This window comes from Mercenaria mercenaria, chromosome 19, assembly GCF_021730395.1.
Source record: "Mercenaria mercenaria strain notata chromosome 19, MADL_Memer_1, whole genome shotgun sequence".
NCBI classification, from domain to species: Eukaryota; Metazoa; Mollusca; class Bivalvia; order Venerida; family Veneridae; genus Mercenaria; species Mercenaria mercenaria.
Window position 1 is genome coordinate 43,523,632 of NC_069379.1, and position 17,288 is coordinate 43,540,919.

Consider the following 17,288-nt stretch of genomic DNA (forward strand, 5'->3'; position numbering starts at 1 on the left):
TATTGGGTCTAGAATCACAAACACACATAATTTAGGTCAAATAGCGACTTTTCCAGTTTGTGATATATGAAGAAGACCCCAGGTGCCCCTTCTAGCATTGCTTCAGACAAGGATGGGATTTGCGGACATGGAAATAACGACTAAGGGGTAAAATAAACTCAATCGTCATATACAACAAAAGAACTGCTGAAAAGCGCAGGTGTTTTATTGAAACAGTAAGTGGAAGATGCATAGTAGAGGAGGTCTACAGATTCATCCTTTAGATCTTTACTTCCTCCAGGAAAGGTAGACGGGACTTCAAATCCGGCTATGTTTGGGGCAAATCCCCGCCTCCTGATCCTTAATGAAACTAGTGTGAAAACGGCGTAAAACTCTCGGGGAAAACTCTGGTTAGATTTCAGATCGTCTTATATAACTGAAGAACTGTCGAAAAACGGCTCACAGGCTTATACGGATTAAAAATCAAGTACTCAGTTTGTTTCGGTTTACTGGTCGCCATACATAACTGACAAACTGTCGAATAACGACATTATAGCGACTATATTACTGGTGAGAAATATAATAACACTGCTTTGGCCGGCCATATACAACTGAAGTACTGTTGAAAAACGGTGTTCAGCAGTCCGAAATAGGTTGTCTAACCGTATTATACAACTGTAATACTGTTGAGAAAAGTCGACAGGTAATGGTCCCGTAATAACAATCGGCAATATCCGTTCCATTACGTCTTCCCCGTGAAAGACTTCGGGATTCTCCGGTTGGTATGAAAAATGATTAACTGTTATGACTGAAGGATACCGAACTCAGATACGGAGAATACAAAACCACATGGATTACCGATCGTCATTACAAGACGGCACAGTTTTCGTGTGATTTCGTATAAATTATCGTCTGTTATTTCGGTATTTTTCGGCATATAATTAATAGTTTCGGTGCCAGCCGGAAAATGTAACTGAACGGAAATTACCACATTGTCATTACAGGTCCACTGCCTTCAATACTTGTATTGCAAAAGAAACAAATGAAGAAAACACAATGTAGCTAATATATTTTATTTTATTACTCTATGAGTAACCTGTACAAGAAAAATATTGTTTAAATGGAATTCAAGATCCGTGAGATATTTTTCTTTAAAAAGTTTTAATTCTGTCTGCAGAATCAATAGAACATACAGCTTGAAGTGAGATTCATTTTGAGACAATTACCTCCCTTTAGAAACTGTATAAGAAATATACAATTACCTCCCTTAATAAACAATACCAGCATTATATTCTATATCTGACAATTCATTGTGTATACAAACAAAAATTACTTTAATGCTTTAAGAAACAATTTAAATTTGTGAATCATATGTAAAAGAATGATAAAATCATTCAAACCATTGTAATATTCGAAATAAATCGGAGTAAACTTAGCTTTAAACTTTGTAAAAAGTATGAAAAATGTAAATATGTCAAAAATTACGTAACATTTCTGATATTATTTGTAATGGAGAAATTAACATGCTTCAATATCATTTTATCAGATTCTTTGATGGAGTAAATTTCTGCTTGTAAAAAATGCAGAAACGAAAAATGAAATTGCACACATTAAGACATATTTGATCAAAGACCTTAGAGCAGCTCGTTGACAAATGCAGGTTATATAGTTCCTAACTGGCATACAGTCAGATATACTTTAAGTTGTTTGTTTTAAAAATGAGCAAAATGTAAGATTTAAAAACTTACTGGTTCCAAGCTTATACAACTGAAGTTGGAGTCATGCATTACCATTGGTCAATGGTTGAATCAACCAATCAGATGCTCGATTTTCTAGTCTGGTACCCTATCTCAATTTCATAACCGTGCACTGTGTCCTGTGTCGCTGTTTTCATACATAATCAAACTTTGAGCGTTTGGAAGCCGTTTTATAGCGGTACTTAATCGCTTTTGAATAGTTAGTCCCAATGAAAAAAAAACATAGTCTGTCTGCATGCCAATCATTTTATATATAGTTCCAAATCTTGTGAACGAAATATTTTCAAGAAAATAAACAAAAGTGATTTTGATTTGAGTGTATATCGCCGTTAAAAGGAGAGCATCGTTTCTAAAAATAACCTAAGTAGATAAAAAACAAAACAAAACGTTAACAAATTAACTGAGAATACTTTATATATAGACTAGTTTTCGCCATCTACGAGGCTTCCTGGTAGCATGTCTTTGTCTAATGTTGCTTAAAAACACTTTAAATGTCGTGAATTGTTTCAGTGATAGAAATGATAAGCTCAAACACTATTATACATTTTCTATTCTCTAAGCAACTACCCACGCCTCCTGTCTTTGTAAGTTTTAACCAAGACACGGAGCACCAACGAAATAAATTTAGCCAATCAGTGAATGTCAGTCGTTAGTGGAATAACAGAAACAATCCTTGAATGCTAGTTGATGGTGTACTAACAGAAGCCCGGTGGGGCCTTAAAAAGGAACATCAACTGTTTTATAAATGTGGTTGTAAGGGCATCACCTTATCACGTGATTTTGCCGTCGATTTTTTGTAACATCCGCAAACGAATTTTCGGTTCTGCTTATGTATCAGTTTAGAAAAATGGATAAGTAGCATCCCCAGCAACATTAGACATGATATGTACCAAGAAACTTGATGTGTATTGCACAAAATTTTACATTTCCTACAAACAACATGTAAGAGGTTTTGAATGACACTATGTTTACTGAGCTAAAGAAATATCTCTAGCTTCATGGCAAACTGTGAAATTTTAACAATTCAAAGATATCAGACTCTTACAAGATGACTGTTGGAAATGCTTAATGAACACAATGACTATAAAAATGGGCTGGAAATAAATTTCTCATTCGGAATCAAAGAAAGATCTATCAGAAAAAAAGTTTGAATTTTGATAATATACCTGCTGTGATATATTGTAATCATTTCAATTCTGCAGCCATTCATAATTTTGACATTGTTACTTCTTGTACAATATGCTATCTTGCTTCATTTTAAAAATCAAAACTGTGTGTTTAAAACATTTACAGCAGACATTGGTCGCTTAAAACATTAAAAAAATAACAAGTCGCTTAAAACATTAAAAAAATACTAAGTCGCTTAAAACATTTGGAATATAAAAAGAGATTACGAATGAGAAATCGTTTCCAGACAGAAAGGCAATCTCTATTAGGTACCGTTAACAAGCTCAATTGAATATCTGAGGTGCTAAAACAATATGATTGATGAAACTAACGCTAAAGTCTATGTCTATTTACAAATGGTGGTGCCTAGCGACATCCAATGAAATAACAGATTGCATTTCAAAAAAATCACGTGTCTTTTGTGTTGTTTCGAAATACTCTGATACGTGAATGCTTTAGAAGATACGTGCAATTTAACAATGGCAGAATAGAATGACTTTCCTTACAGACTTATGTAAATAGGTCAGGTCGTTTAAGTTTTTACTTTATGGTATAATGGAAATTATAAACACGTTCTATTTTTACGCACGTGATTCTTATGCAATAAAATCTGTAATATCAAAAGCGCTTCAGTTAGTATGTACAAGTCATGTTAGCTCCCTAAATTAAAAACAAATTGATATAAATATAAGTGAATTAATTAAATAATTTAATAAAAGTTTAGAAAATATGTACATCATAAGCTTTTTAAAAACGAGAATATCAACAATTTAACTAGTTTTGAGATAGATAATGTCAACAAATTTAACAAATTGATATAAATAGAGCGACAACATAAACTAACTTGAGTTTTGCATTAAATTGCTGATGATATCTGTAATACTTTATAGATAGTTTCTCTTTCAATGCCATCCCCCTTTTAGTACATTTCAGTCTGCTAAGTAAACTTGGTAAATTTCACGTTATTCTCGTGCAGTTTATAAAGGCAATGCTTGCTTGACGGATAATAAATCAAGAAATACAAACAGTTCTGCTTTCAAATAGCACCAAAGACTTACATATGCTTTTTATTGAGTTCATATCACTAAGCAATGCCTGCGTTTCAAATTTTAATGAATGTGACAAGCACAGCCTTTCATGATTATATCTGCAGTAGTCTTCTTACTTTTATTCCAGTTGAAATGTTCCATTTCATGAAATATCCACATTAAATATGTGTAATCATTATGTAAGTTTCTACACGTTGACTAACTGACTATGCTACTGGTAGGGGATCAATACATTGGCGTACACAAAACATATCTATAAAATCGATATTTAAAAACTGATATGTAACGGATGTGTGTAACTAATTAAACAACAAAAAGTCTTCAATTCTGGATTGTTCAAAGAAAGTTATTCAACTTGATAATAAAGATTAAAGTGCAAGTAACTAACTAAGTAAGATCTAGCTAGGTCTATTACTAAGCATGTATGATAAAAGTATATAATTTAATCATATAATAATATATTTACATATACCTCGTGGCAACAATTAATGAGGTGAAAAATGACTATGATTTTTATGCAAGGAATGGTCCACTTTTTTCTCTAAGTCTCAACTTAGAATTTTGTAATCAAAGGACATAAATATAGCTTAAACATTTCCATTCTTAAAGGCAGTGGGTGGGAACTACATTGTGGTTTCAAGCTTCCGCCAATACTAGGCTAAGAGCACATCGGATATAATTCACAATGAGGACACGTACACCGGATATAGCCCAATAGGAATACGCTTTGAATTTTGCAATTGGTGTAAAAAGTCCAATCAAAATTGATACTTTCACTTTGTGTAAAGTACCGGTTATTTTCAAATACTAGTATGAATGGAAAATGTCAAGCTATATTTTGTTATCGACATTAACAAACAAATTTTTCTCAAAACGTTTTTGAGACAAATTATTTGTTCATATAAGACACTGGTTTCCCTTCTGAACTTAAAGTTTTAAAAGCAAAATTTACCACAAATCATCACCGGAAATGAAACCCAGAATTACGTCACAACAATGACAATGTGACAAGATATATCATCAAAATCTAAAAATAGATGTTACTTTCTAAAAATAGCACATTTGAAAGTGTTACAGACTACATAATCTCTACGTTGGAATCCTACTGAAAATCACGTGACATACATGTATATACCCATACACAATATTGAGAATGTTTGTAAAGAGTATAAAAATTCCGAGTTTATCAAAATATCATATAAAATTTACATCCAGATGAAAATTTACATCACGTGTTACGAGACAACAGCTAGGAAAAGTCGGAGTTACTCGGCAGTTTTCGTCATTTTCACGTAAACACCCGAACCATTCCGACTGATAGAACAATGTGATCGATAATTTGAACACATTGAGTGACAGTTGGTAAATTTTGGCATGTTAGTATAAAATGCACCAATTGTATTAGACATTGATATAAAATACTATATACTCAATGACCTCAATGGAATGTAAATCGAAAATAAAACCACCAAACGTTAAAAGGAAACCAATATCTTATATATTAATACATAAAAACATGTTAATATAATAAATCAAAGATTTAAAAAATAGCGCCCGAAAATAGCATAATCTCTGTTACAAGCATACTTTTGGATACGAGTTTATAAACTGAATTACAATTCGCCAGTTAAAAAAGCCATTTACTCTACTAAAATCAATCATTTCCCCAATAAAACTACACTTTTCAATTTGATATTAAATCAAGTCTAAAAAAAATTTGCCCGGTACCTTTAAAAATTATGTTTTATGTTTTATTTGAAATTGTAAAATATTCTGAAAATGGCACCGGACGAACTATTTTATTTTTGCAAAATCCACTAAGTATTTCGGATTTTCAGCACTTACAATTAAACATATTGCACAAAGCTCCAAAACAATTTGTGTTACAGTGGAAAACTATGCTATCTACAAGACAGATAACATCTTTTAGCACTGTACTTACACATGTTAGATACATATACATACACTTCGATTAAATCCGCTTGTTTCTGATAGGCAGAAGGACTTGAAACTTTTTGTTACTGATCCTCTAGGCCAAACAAGTTTTGGTTATCATTTACTAAAAGAGTCGGACATACGTTTTATTTTTTTCTTAAGGCTTTTGAAAATTAATTAATTTAATTTTTGTTAAAAAATGCACCCAGTGTCAAAACAACACAAAAGTAAGCAATTACATGCACAGCCAAATATCATTTGTGCACTTCAAAGACATATTCCTTTATTTCCAGAAGAAACAATTTAGCGAAAATAATCGAAGATTTTATTAATCCAGTTTACACAATGACTCACACTAAATTGAAGGTTACATTCACTAAACAAGCACAAGAGTTAAAGTGAAGCTTTCCTATTGGTTCCTCAAATGAAGCAAAGTCCGTTGTTACATTATTATTGATTGGCTACTTTCCTTCCTTTAGTCCACTATCAGCCAATCAGTTCCCTTTAGACATTTTTCCTACGAAAGTATTACCCAATCCCTACTTAACTTTCAAGCATGGTGAATTATTGCATAAACCAGAGAAATATATATTATATCATAAACTTATAAAATAAAGCAATAAATCAAATAGACAAAAAATAACATTTTAAAATTCATAAGAATTAATGTAATTAAATTGAAGAAAACAAATATTTACAAAATTAAGAAATTAAAATGTGGAGAAAAAGTAATTCTATGTACATTTCAAACTCGGCGGGTGGTCTTGACAACTTGTGACGTGTTTATCCCATTTCCACTTGTAAAGTCAATTGCGATGAATGTGTTTGTGAATGTTTTATATTTTTCAGAACTTTAATGACGTCATCTTGTTCAATCCACGTCATCATCTTACTCTACGTCACTGATTACATCATGGACTAGAACAACTGTTGTTGAATCTACAATACCTGCAACGAAAAAAAGACAACAGACCTTTTAATCAACATTTGCAAACATTTGGTTTAAACGATATGAACTGGTTGCATTTATTGTCTTTTTCTTTTCATAGCTGGCTTAGCACGGTTAGACAAACTCGTGAATATTCGTATATCTACGGATATTTACGTACAAGCTAAATTCGTTCATGAAAATACGAAACATTGCACAAATTATTTACACAAATATATTAGACATAAATAAATTTCAACAAATACAAAGTTGAAAGGATGGGGCAAAATATTGCGGGTTTTTTTCCAACCATCATAGAGTTTCCTTATTTCAGAGGTGTCTTCTAGACAATTGAATCTAAATTTTAAGAGATCATTACTCATGTGCTGGAGTACAGGAGTCTGACTATAAATTTATCAAGTTGAAATAATAAGTAAGAGACGGACGTATAGACGTACAAAAGCCAAAAACGTGTTCAGAAAAATGTACAGCAAACGCCAGGCCGCCAGATCTGTTCGGACCTTTCCGGTTATTTTCGGTACATTCCGAGTGATAATATTTCATGTACACGTTGCATACACACTTTTCAATGTCCAAATAGAATGGGAATGGGATTTTTATCAAATCAACAACAAATCTGGCGGTCTTAACAAAATACGCTATAAACATTCTATAAAAGACAATAGAACAAAAATATTTTACGGACACATTGGAAATATTCTACGGTCCATAATGTTATTAGGCAAACATGCAAAAATACAAATACATGGACATTGAATTAGTAAATTGAATGTTTAAACAAAATCTAACGTTATGTTAGAAAGAATTATTCCCAATAATATAAAATATCAATGAAATACATATTTTACTTTTAAATTTGATCACGTTATTGTCTGTGATGGACTTTATAAGACGAGAATAAAAAACATAATCCGAAGGAATGCGCTTGAAGGTATAAAAACAAAATACGGAATTTCCCTTGCAGAGCTATTTTTTTCAAAACAAAAAATTTAAGGTCAGCTTTCCAGAACAATATTTGCCAACATGTCAGTGGAAGAAATTCTTTCTAAGAAGAACAGTATATTTTGTGAGCTAAATCATTAAAATACAAAGTTCATGTGTTAATAAATCAAAGCTAAGGTGTCGATTTTTTTTCAGTACTAATATAGATGTTACATATCACCTTGGCAGCGTCTCTATGTTTATTTCCGGTTAAGACTCTATTTCCAATTAAAACTCTTTTCCCGGTTAAGACTATTATTTCCACTTATATAAGATGGTGATACGGTTTAAGTTTGGACAATTACAGTCAATGGAAACCGTTGATTAAATTTAGGAATGAGTCGCTTTTAATCTGAAAAATTGGGTTTTTTATTAAACGAAGAGACACTGCCAGGCAAAAATCACATAAATCGTTGACTTCCGCCACGTGTTACACGCATGTACTGCAAATTTAGAACTTTAAAACAAATGACTCGACTTATATACGTCGTACTGATTGTTCGACTTATACACGAGTCTTATCAATGTTTTGTTACTAGCAATAATTATTCGACTTATAAATGGGTCTAATCGATGTGTTGTTACTAGCAATAGGTCGCCTAGAGGAAGCCAACGAATTATACAGAAATTTCAGACATATTAAATGCAGGAAGATACTTTTGCGCAGATCAAACTAAGGTTAAGGTCAAGGTCAATGTTAATCTAAAATTATCTCCTCTTCAAATCTGTCACTGAAAATCTCTTCAGCCATAAAGGGGAGAAAATTTCGCTAAAATATTCAGAAAATTATAACAATATACCAGACGACAAAACTTCCAACCAGTCATCCAATAAAAAATCAAAATGAATAGTCACGTGATACATTATTAGAAAAACCATAAAAGCAGCACCTGTTCACCATTTCCACGTGAAAATAAATCTACACAATGTTACAATATTTTTGCCATGACGACTATATGACAACACTTTCAACTCGTCCAACCACTTACATTATCGGATGACGTAATTTGGTTACCAAGGATACGTACTGTTATAGCTCATCTCTCTTTTGAAGAGAGTTTCTTTATGCGCTATAATAATATTGAAATTGCGTTAATGATTTAGCTTCACATAAAATTTGCTTTGTCATTTAGACATAAATGTATCGTTTACAGGAATAGAAATGGAAATTATCAATTCCGCATTATAGAGACAGCCTACACACGTATAGCTAACGAACAAACAATGAAATTGTATAAGGTATAAGGTGAACTGAAAAAACAAAAAACATTACCAATATATTTTATTATTGAAAATCCATAGTAGAACGGTAAACTGTTGTAACTCAGATCAAACAAGGGAGTTAAGTCAGTTTTCCGCCCGGCCCTCGAAATGCATACTGTGAAAGCAGTAATTTTCGTGAGGGTCTAATTTTTGCTATATTCGCGAGGCACTACATCTTGCGAAAATTAATCCTCACGTAAATATTCACCATTAGTATATATGTAATTCAAGTATGATACCATTTTTACAATTTCGCGAATATTAAACCTCGCGAACATACTCAAAATTTCAAATTCATGGAATTTTGACCCAGCGAAAATATGTGCTTTTACAGTAACTATAAGCTCACCCGTGGAAATACACGAATGGAAGATAATACTAAAATGAATACATTAACACCTATTCAGGCGGCTAATCTTTTGCTTGCCTTATGATGGACACATTTCTTATTAATTTCTCATATCAAACATTTTCTTCACACTTCAGCTTCTTTTCATACGTTCATGCCAACTATCAAAATACATATATAATCAAGTACAGGAGGCAAAATTTTCTTTAAAATGAAATTTTATATGAATCTAGTCCTTAATTAAATTTCTGCTAAATCACATTTTTTTTAGTATATCAGTTAGTGAGTCCAGCTATCGATTTGTCAAATTAAGTTATCAATTTAGTTATCATTGTTAAATTTAGTTATCACTGGGCCACAATCCGTTATAAGCTGACCAAATTACGATAGAAAATGGCCAAATTATGTTATCATTTAGCCAAAATTATTTACCAATTAGCCAAATTCAATTATTATTTTATCTGCTCATTTACCAGTTGATTAAATTACAAAAACAGTAGCTAAATTAAATTATGCAACGTTCTATATATAAAAAGTTAACTCAGGACGCCCTTCTTTTCTAGTAAACATTTCACCCTATATGCTGTGTATAAGCAGATACTCTGAAGGAACTCAAGGTTATACTTTTTGTATTGTTTAAAATAAATATCAGATTACTTCCCTTTAAAGACATACACATGTACCTCATACCCTCTCTATATTTAACCATTAAAATGTTCAGCCATCCAAATAAAGGATAAAAATGTCAATATATCGAAAAATCCTGTATGCATGCATGCATTTTTTTTTCAAACAAGAGTTGAAAAAACTTATTACCCAAACTGGTTTTAAACAGTTGTTTTTTGAAACTTCACGTTAAAGCCCTTCCATAATGCAATAGACCAATTACTAAAAGCTTAAAGTTTACAAAAAAAAATTATGAAAAAAAAAGAAAAAGATCCTTACCATTACGGGATTCGATCCCCTAATAAGGCTTTGAAGCATCCTTAGGGCGTTTCAGCTGAACCTTAAGCCGCTTCATACCAATTTGAAACCCATTCATGGCTTGGATTGCAGCTTGGGCACACGCAGGATTGTCAAAACTAACAAAACCTAGAAAAAATATGATAAAGTTCGAATTAATAATAGTAACAATAAAGTACCTTCAATGAATGATGTTTTATAAAAAGGTAATGAGTTTATCAATGTCAGGTTAAATTTAGGCTATTTATTACCTTTTACGTTAGAATAAACAAAACTAGGATTGCATTTACAATGTCAGTTTTATTTGACTGAAAACAGTTCAATTAAAAAGAGCACTGAAATTGTAAAACGCATATTCATTATTTCAAGAATAAAATTAAGGTTTTAAAAAATTGAAATCTCCCTTTTCGTCTAGAGTAAATGTACTCAAGGCTTGATATACGGGGAAATTATTTGTAAAGACAGACAACTCTTGGTTCAATCTTTTATAATGTATGTGTACAAATTGTATTGTAACAAATGAAAGTAAGTTAGATCTACGTGTATACAAATTCTTACCAAAACACTTGCTCTGATTGGTTGCCCTGTCAACATATACTTTAGCACTAATAACGTTTCCAAATGGCATAAACATTTGTGCTAGTTCCGCATCACCGAACTCTTGAGGCAAGTGGTATATAAATAGATTGCAACCGTCTGGTCCTGTAGAAGTCAGCACTGCTAAAAGTTAGAGGTGTGTACTACATACGTAATTTATGATACAGACACAATATACATACTAATTTACCAAACATCCATTTTTTATCATGTGCACAGCCAAACTCCAAAGGGAGATCACTGCGTAGGAGTTTGGTACACAGCTTTGTTGGACAGGATATTGTTATATGCTTTTCCAGTTACCTCCCTTTGACTGCGTGTGTACATTTGCACATGTCTGCTTCCAGTTTATTTCGCACGAGACCAGGCAGCTTACACGGTACTATTTACAGACTTGATACCCTTCTCTCTTCATACTTAAATTATGGTGAAATAAATGGAATGCTCATACATATCTAATAATGATTTTGGAAGCGAATAATTATACCGAATATTATCCAAAATGTGTGATATAAACAAATGTGTATGAATTAAAATAAATCTGAAGTAGATCTAGATCTCCTTTGTTAATTTAATTATCTTGAAATGATAAGGTTAAGTAACTAAATAGTATATTATATACCTACAACAAAAGAGTAGAATGTATCAACGAAAATGACAAAAGTAGACTGTATCAGCGGAAATGACGTAACAAATTACCTTCTTTTTGAGCAGTAGGCATCAATGCAGCATTCTGTAATAGTGCTTGCTGGATTGGATTGAATGCGGTTGGGTATGCAGCTAAAAAGAACAGAATGATAGATCAATTTTAAAATCAATCAAGGCTTCAAGCCACAGGCTTCTGAATCAAACTCATTAAGAGTAAAAAGGCTGTTCTTTAACTATGGGGAAATTCCTATCAAATATCAATTCAGGAAAATGCATTATAATTACATGCTTTATATAAATACGCTAGTTTTAGTACATGTATCATTATTTAGTAGATGTAGGTCATTTTCTGTAAAGAGTTTAATTGTTAGTATAAAAACACAGGCCATCCTTTCCCCGAAAAAAAATGACAGCGCCAATTGTGATACAGACAGTCGTTAATGTTATAGCTGTGGCTATGCATTAAAAATAAAGAAATCTGAATTTATAAAATTTACAACTTACTTAGATATTCCCCAATACCGTACGGGGTTACTGCCGTGTATATCTGTGAAGGGTCCCCGTTTGTGATAGTTTGTGCTAAAAATAGAAATAATGACGTCAGTGAGTACATGTACTAATAATACTAGAATTAATAAATCGAGTTTATATGTGCTGACAGAATGTTTTATTTTAAAACACCTTAAACGTTATGAATTGCAATTAATGTGTCTAATTTCAAGATTTTTTTGAAGTAGAAACAAATTTTCAGAAAAAAATGCATTAGCAGCGAAGTTCTGTTGCACACTAACTGTTCTCTACCGTCAACAGTTTCTGATATTTACAAAGAGTTGTTTCCCCTTACACCACATGCAATCAGAAGAAGAGAAATCATCATATGCGAGAAATATTCTTCACAATACAAAGGTAGGATGTTACCTGCGTAAGCCGGAATGCCGTTAGCGTAAATCTCTTGTTGGCCGTTTTGGGCAATTGGGAAACCGGCAACAGGGGTTGGTGAAAGTACACTAGGGGGCGCTCCACTTATAGGTGTTGTTGCTGTACCTTTAAATAGAGAGAAATCAAATTTCAGAATTCTTCACCAAACACAGAAATTGAGCTATACATATAATAAAAATGGTCTCAATAAAATAGTTAATTACTTTGATATTACATATAAGCAATAAATGTGATTAAGATCAGGAAAGGAACAATGTTAGATCAAATATTCTGTCTTTAAAACTTTAATTACCCCACTTGTGCGTATTATCCTGATAACCGTCCTATAAATGAGTACATTAAAATAAAAAGATGAATAAATGATGAGATGAAAAATGTAATAATTAATATACATCTGGAATGAATTGAACGAATAAACTTTAGCCTGCTGGCGGCAAGTGATTCTGTTATTGCGACCAGTGCAGACCAAGGTCAGCCTGCACATCCGTCTACACTGTTTGCTATTCCCTTTGAATAATAAGTGGCACAGCCCAAACTGAAAGATGGATCAGTCCATTTTAGAAATTTAGCAGGGTAATGGTTAAAGAGAAGAATAACGAAAGAACTCACTCTCACCGTTAGCGAGAGAGGCCGTGGTCGGTGTCATGGTTGCCGTGGAGATACCATTTGGTGCGGCAAGTGCTGTCACAGCTTGTGGAATCTGTGCCAAGGTCACAGGGGTCAAGTAATGACCTTGACCCGCGGCAACCAAAGCTTGTTGCTGCATTATCTACAAAAGAAATAAAGGTAATAAATACTTTGAAAGTTCATTCAAAATGGCTTTAAATACAAAAAAAATGATTTAATTTAAAACTAATCTGTGTATGTCTAAATCATGCATATGTTTTCTCTATACTCCTAAAAACACAACTTTAAAGAAAAGGAAACTCAAAAAAAAAGAAGATTTTACAAGTAAATAAGGCCCTAAGATTTCTTATCCGCGACAATGACAAATTTTGATGGAACCTTCGTGTCTTTAGCGAATCAGATTTTCTCTTAATGGTATACTGACAAACTGGAAAAAAAAACTGCAAAAAAGAATGACTGAAATGTTTACCGTATCAGGGTAGACTTGGAGATTCCTTGGTGGGTCGTATACGCCGTAAGCCCCGATCTGTGATAGAGCCAAGGGGTTCAGGAGCCCTACTGATTGTGCCATCTGTTGCATTCTGCGGAGTTGTCTCTCCTTCTCTGTGTCGGCAAATTTTACTACAAGACTAGACGAAGCACCCTAGAAAACAAAAGAGAGAAACATGTAAACGAACGTTTAAATGAAAGCTTAAAAATACTTAATCAAACCGAAGAAAAAAGTAGAAGTTTGCTTGTTCTGTTTTATCAAAATTATCTCAAAATACTAGTTGAGAAAAAGCTGTAACTTTTGAAATTATCCTCGAAGAACCCAACAACAGCAAATAATTATTTCGTTTAATTATCACTCCTTTCTGAAATTTTTTTCGTTTAAATTTTAATTCATATTTTTGTACTTACAGGCATTGTCTGACTGCCATGAAGGTTATTAATGGCGGCCTGGGCCTCAGAATGATTGGAATATTTCACGAATGAACAACCTGAAATGGAAATAAGAAAAATATATTATGGCCAAATGGAGATAGATAAATATTTCAATTATGTAAATGATCTTTTACTCAGAAAAAAAGGCAATGGCCAGTAAGTCTAAAATTCTTAAAAACTTATATCCATTACAACGCTTTAATCATGGCAGGTATGTGATAAAAATGTATCTCTTACTTAAAACACAATAGCCGAAAAGCGGCATCGCTTTTTACTTTGGGGTTAAAGCTTTGTACTTGTGTTTGTTAATTGATATGCAGACTTTGTGAAAACTGGCGTCTAAAGTACTTAGAATTCTTGAATCTTGAAAGCCGTTTTCTGTTTTACAATGCAACAGTAGATTATTACTTCAAGAACACTAGAACGTAACGCTGATTTTCTAATCAGAATTGTTCTTGTTCTTGAAACTCGAAGATTAAGTGGTCGTTCTTCTACATTATTTTTTTCTAAAACTGAAATGCAGTCTTAGTCATATGTAAACTTATAGCCAAATGTTAAAAAAAAATGGTTGTGCCTTAATGTATAATTGTGCCTTGAAAGATCATTTCATAATAAACTATAAATAAGAAGCATATTTATTTCTTTTTCATCAGGACACTTTCATTGCACAATGCGTGATGCTTTCCTCCAAGGAAAAAAATTCGCGAAAACCGGTGTCATTGCAGGCAAACAAAATGAGCATTTTCGGTGCCAAACCGATTTCCTCATTTGCATACAGGCTACGATTTAATGCCAAGATGCAATCAAGTTTATCAAACAGAATTACTAAGAAACTCTCGGCCAATAGAAAGCTATTGATTTTTCTGTCAGAATTACGAGGAAAACGAAACGTGATTCATTGGAGCTAGTATTTTATTCGAATCCGCTCATTCGAAGAAATACAATTTCTTCTTATACCTCTGCCAAGATTGTATCGATCCCCACCGATAATGGACATAGGAATTGCTGTGCATGTGCATTTCTGATAGCACAGACCCTGGTTCTATCGTTATTCTCAGTATTATGCAGAGTTTGGGAGGACGAAATGATTCCAGACAATTAGTGGCTTCTCCATTAATATTTATCAAGCCAGATTTCTGCTGTCCTCTTCTTAAATTTGATTACTTTCGCTTAAAGAGGGGAAACGTATAATTTCTTAGTTAATAAATTCAGAATTGTGCTGACGGTGTCACAAAAGATAGAAAGTATGTGCTACTTTGTCCTTTGGCGGATATTCTGATATTTTGTTGGCTATTTGATTATGACAGGCTTTGTGAAATGATGAAGTTTATTCCAGTACTTCCGAATTCTAAAGGATGAGATACCTGTTTGTGACTGTCGTAAAATATGTTTATTCACGTGGTCTATTTATAGAAACAAATCTGCAGAGACCTTGTTAGATTGAGGTCTGAAGATTATACTAAATTGTAAAATTGCATGTTTCCTCTCTGTTTATGGTACTTTCGCGTGATTATTGACACTTTAGGTTAATTTGGAAAACTTTGGCAATTTCTTGTATTATTTCGGTCGTGTTCTGTCAAGGTCTGAAAATGTTATTGCCAGAAACGGAAAATCAATCCAGAAACTTGTTGCTAGTTTCAATCAGATTCAGACTGCATGATTTTACGCTATTCCTATACAGAGTATTGATCCCGGTGCTAGGAGCCTTTGACTTTAAACTGTGTTTGATTTCATTGAAAGAAAAGACAATAATATGGTTCCATATTGAATCGAGTAAAACACGGTTAATAATTCCAGTCGTGCTTGATTCTATGACAGTCATGTTAATAAAACAGTGCCATGTTTAACTGAATTATTAGACTCCTTTTCGTGACCAGTGTCCCGTATAAAGCTCATAAATGAGCGTGTATAGCAGTCTAATGGAATTTTCTAGTTCTTCCAGATCGATAGAATACAAGCAAGATAATGAATCACGCTTAAAACTCTCCTGTTATGTATATACAGATGCTGTAAAATTGAAAGCTCAATTAAGTGTGCTCGATTTTTTTTTTGATATTTTTTTTAAATTCTATTTTAAGGTGACGAAATTAATTCTAGTACATCTAAGGTTAAAAGCTTGGTACTGAGTCATTTAGGCAACGCTTACTGGATCTGCTATGTATTTCCACCACGATATATCCTGCTTCGAGTACAGGGTGTCTTAGGTTCGTTCTTAGGCCGGGACAAACCAAAACGTCAAATATTAGATGGCACCGTTAGCTAACTTGCTTGGCAAACTGGCTTTTTTATCCAGTCTTTAACGTAAGTTCTCGAACTTATTTCATAATCGACCTTAATTTAGTATAAACGAATGTGCTCACTAAGAAGGTGATTGTGCTTCGTTCTCATTAGATGCGCCGTGAGAACAACTCTTATAGACAATGAACAGAACAGAACAGAACAGTAATTTTTAATATAACTTGAACATGTACAGTTGATCGTGATAAGTTCAAAATACACTAAATCAATGCTCAGTACAAAATATACTAAGATAATGCTCGGTACAAAATATACTAAGACAATGCTCGGTACAAAATATACTAAAACAATGCTAAGTAAAAAAATATACTAAGACAAAGCTCAGTACTCGTTAGATCTGCTTTTAAAAGCTTCGCTCAAGGGCAAAATACGTACGTGACAAATTATTGACCGAGACAACTATAAGTTGTTGGAAACCTCTTAACAGGAGTCTGATAATGTAGAGAAATGTAACACTTAAAGACAATGTCGTAAAAGCGAGATGCAGCGTTCGTAACAAGATTTTGTTATTCGAAGAAGCGGCGAAGTGTGATTGTTAAAAAAAATGCCATGAAAGCAAACGAATATTTAGATGTTTCTTGGAAATGTTCGCGTTTGAAATAAACTTACTTTATTCATGCGGGTATGTTGGTTGAACGTGCAAGTAAATTAAAAGAGTTTTTGTGGAAATTCTAGGTCTTAGTTTGTCGGTTTTACAACTTGTTTTATTTCTAAACCAGAGACACTTGAGCCGCGTCATGAGAAAACCAACACAGTGGCATCCGCGCAGTCTGGTCAGGATCCATGCTGTTCGCTAAAGGCATCTCTAATTCCAATAGGCTTTGAAAGCGAACAGCATGGATCCGGGCCAGACTGTGTTGGTT

The 17,288-nt window shown here is 33.1% G+C and overlaps 1 protein-coding gene across 11 annotated transcripts in view; it reads right to left on the reverse strand.

Moving 5' to 3' along the window:
• Positions 1–1,038: 1,038 nt before the first annotated feature.
• LOC123542700 (CUGBP Elav-like family member 3-B) overlaps positions 1,039–17,288 on the reverse strand; it is a 216,270-nt gene continuing 200,020 nt past the window's right edge. For 5 of the 11 annotated variants that reach the window (XM_045328655.2, XM_045328660.2, XM_045328663.2 and 2 more), the window contains 9 exons: positions 14,104–14,183; positions 13,673–13,846; positions 13,186–13,345; positions 12,556–12,681; positions 12,142–12,216; positions 11,689–11,769; positions 10,951–11,112; positions 10,375–10,521; positions 1,039–6,835 (listed from right to left, as the gene is read on the reverse strand). In XM_045328655.2, the coding sequence (XP_045184590.2) occupies positions 10,394–10,521; positions 10,951–11,112; positions 11,689–11,769; positions 12,142–12,216; positions 12,556–12,681; positions 13,186–13,345; positions 13,673–13,846; positions 14,104–14,183 (986 nt within the window). In that variant the 3' untranslated portion in view covers positions 1,039–6,835; positions 10,375–10,393. Of the gene's footprint in view, positions 6,836–8,806; positions 8,888–10,374; positions 10,522–10,950; positions 11,113–11,688; positions 11,770–12,141; positions 12,217–12,555; positions 12,682–13,185; positions 13,346–13,672; positions 13,847–14,103; positions 14,184–17,288 lie in introns of all 11 variants that reach the window. The other 6 variants (XM_053530899.1, XM_045328659.2, XR_006684799.2 and 3 more) reach the window with 5 other exon arrangements.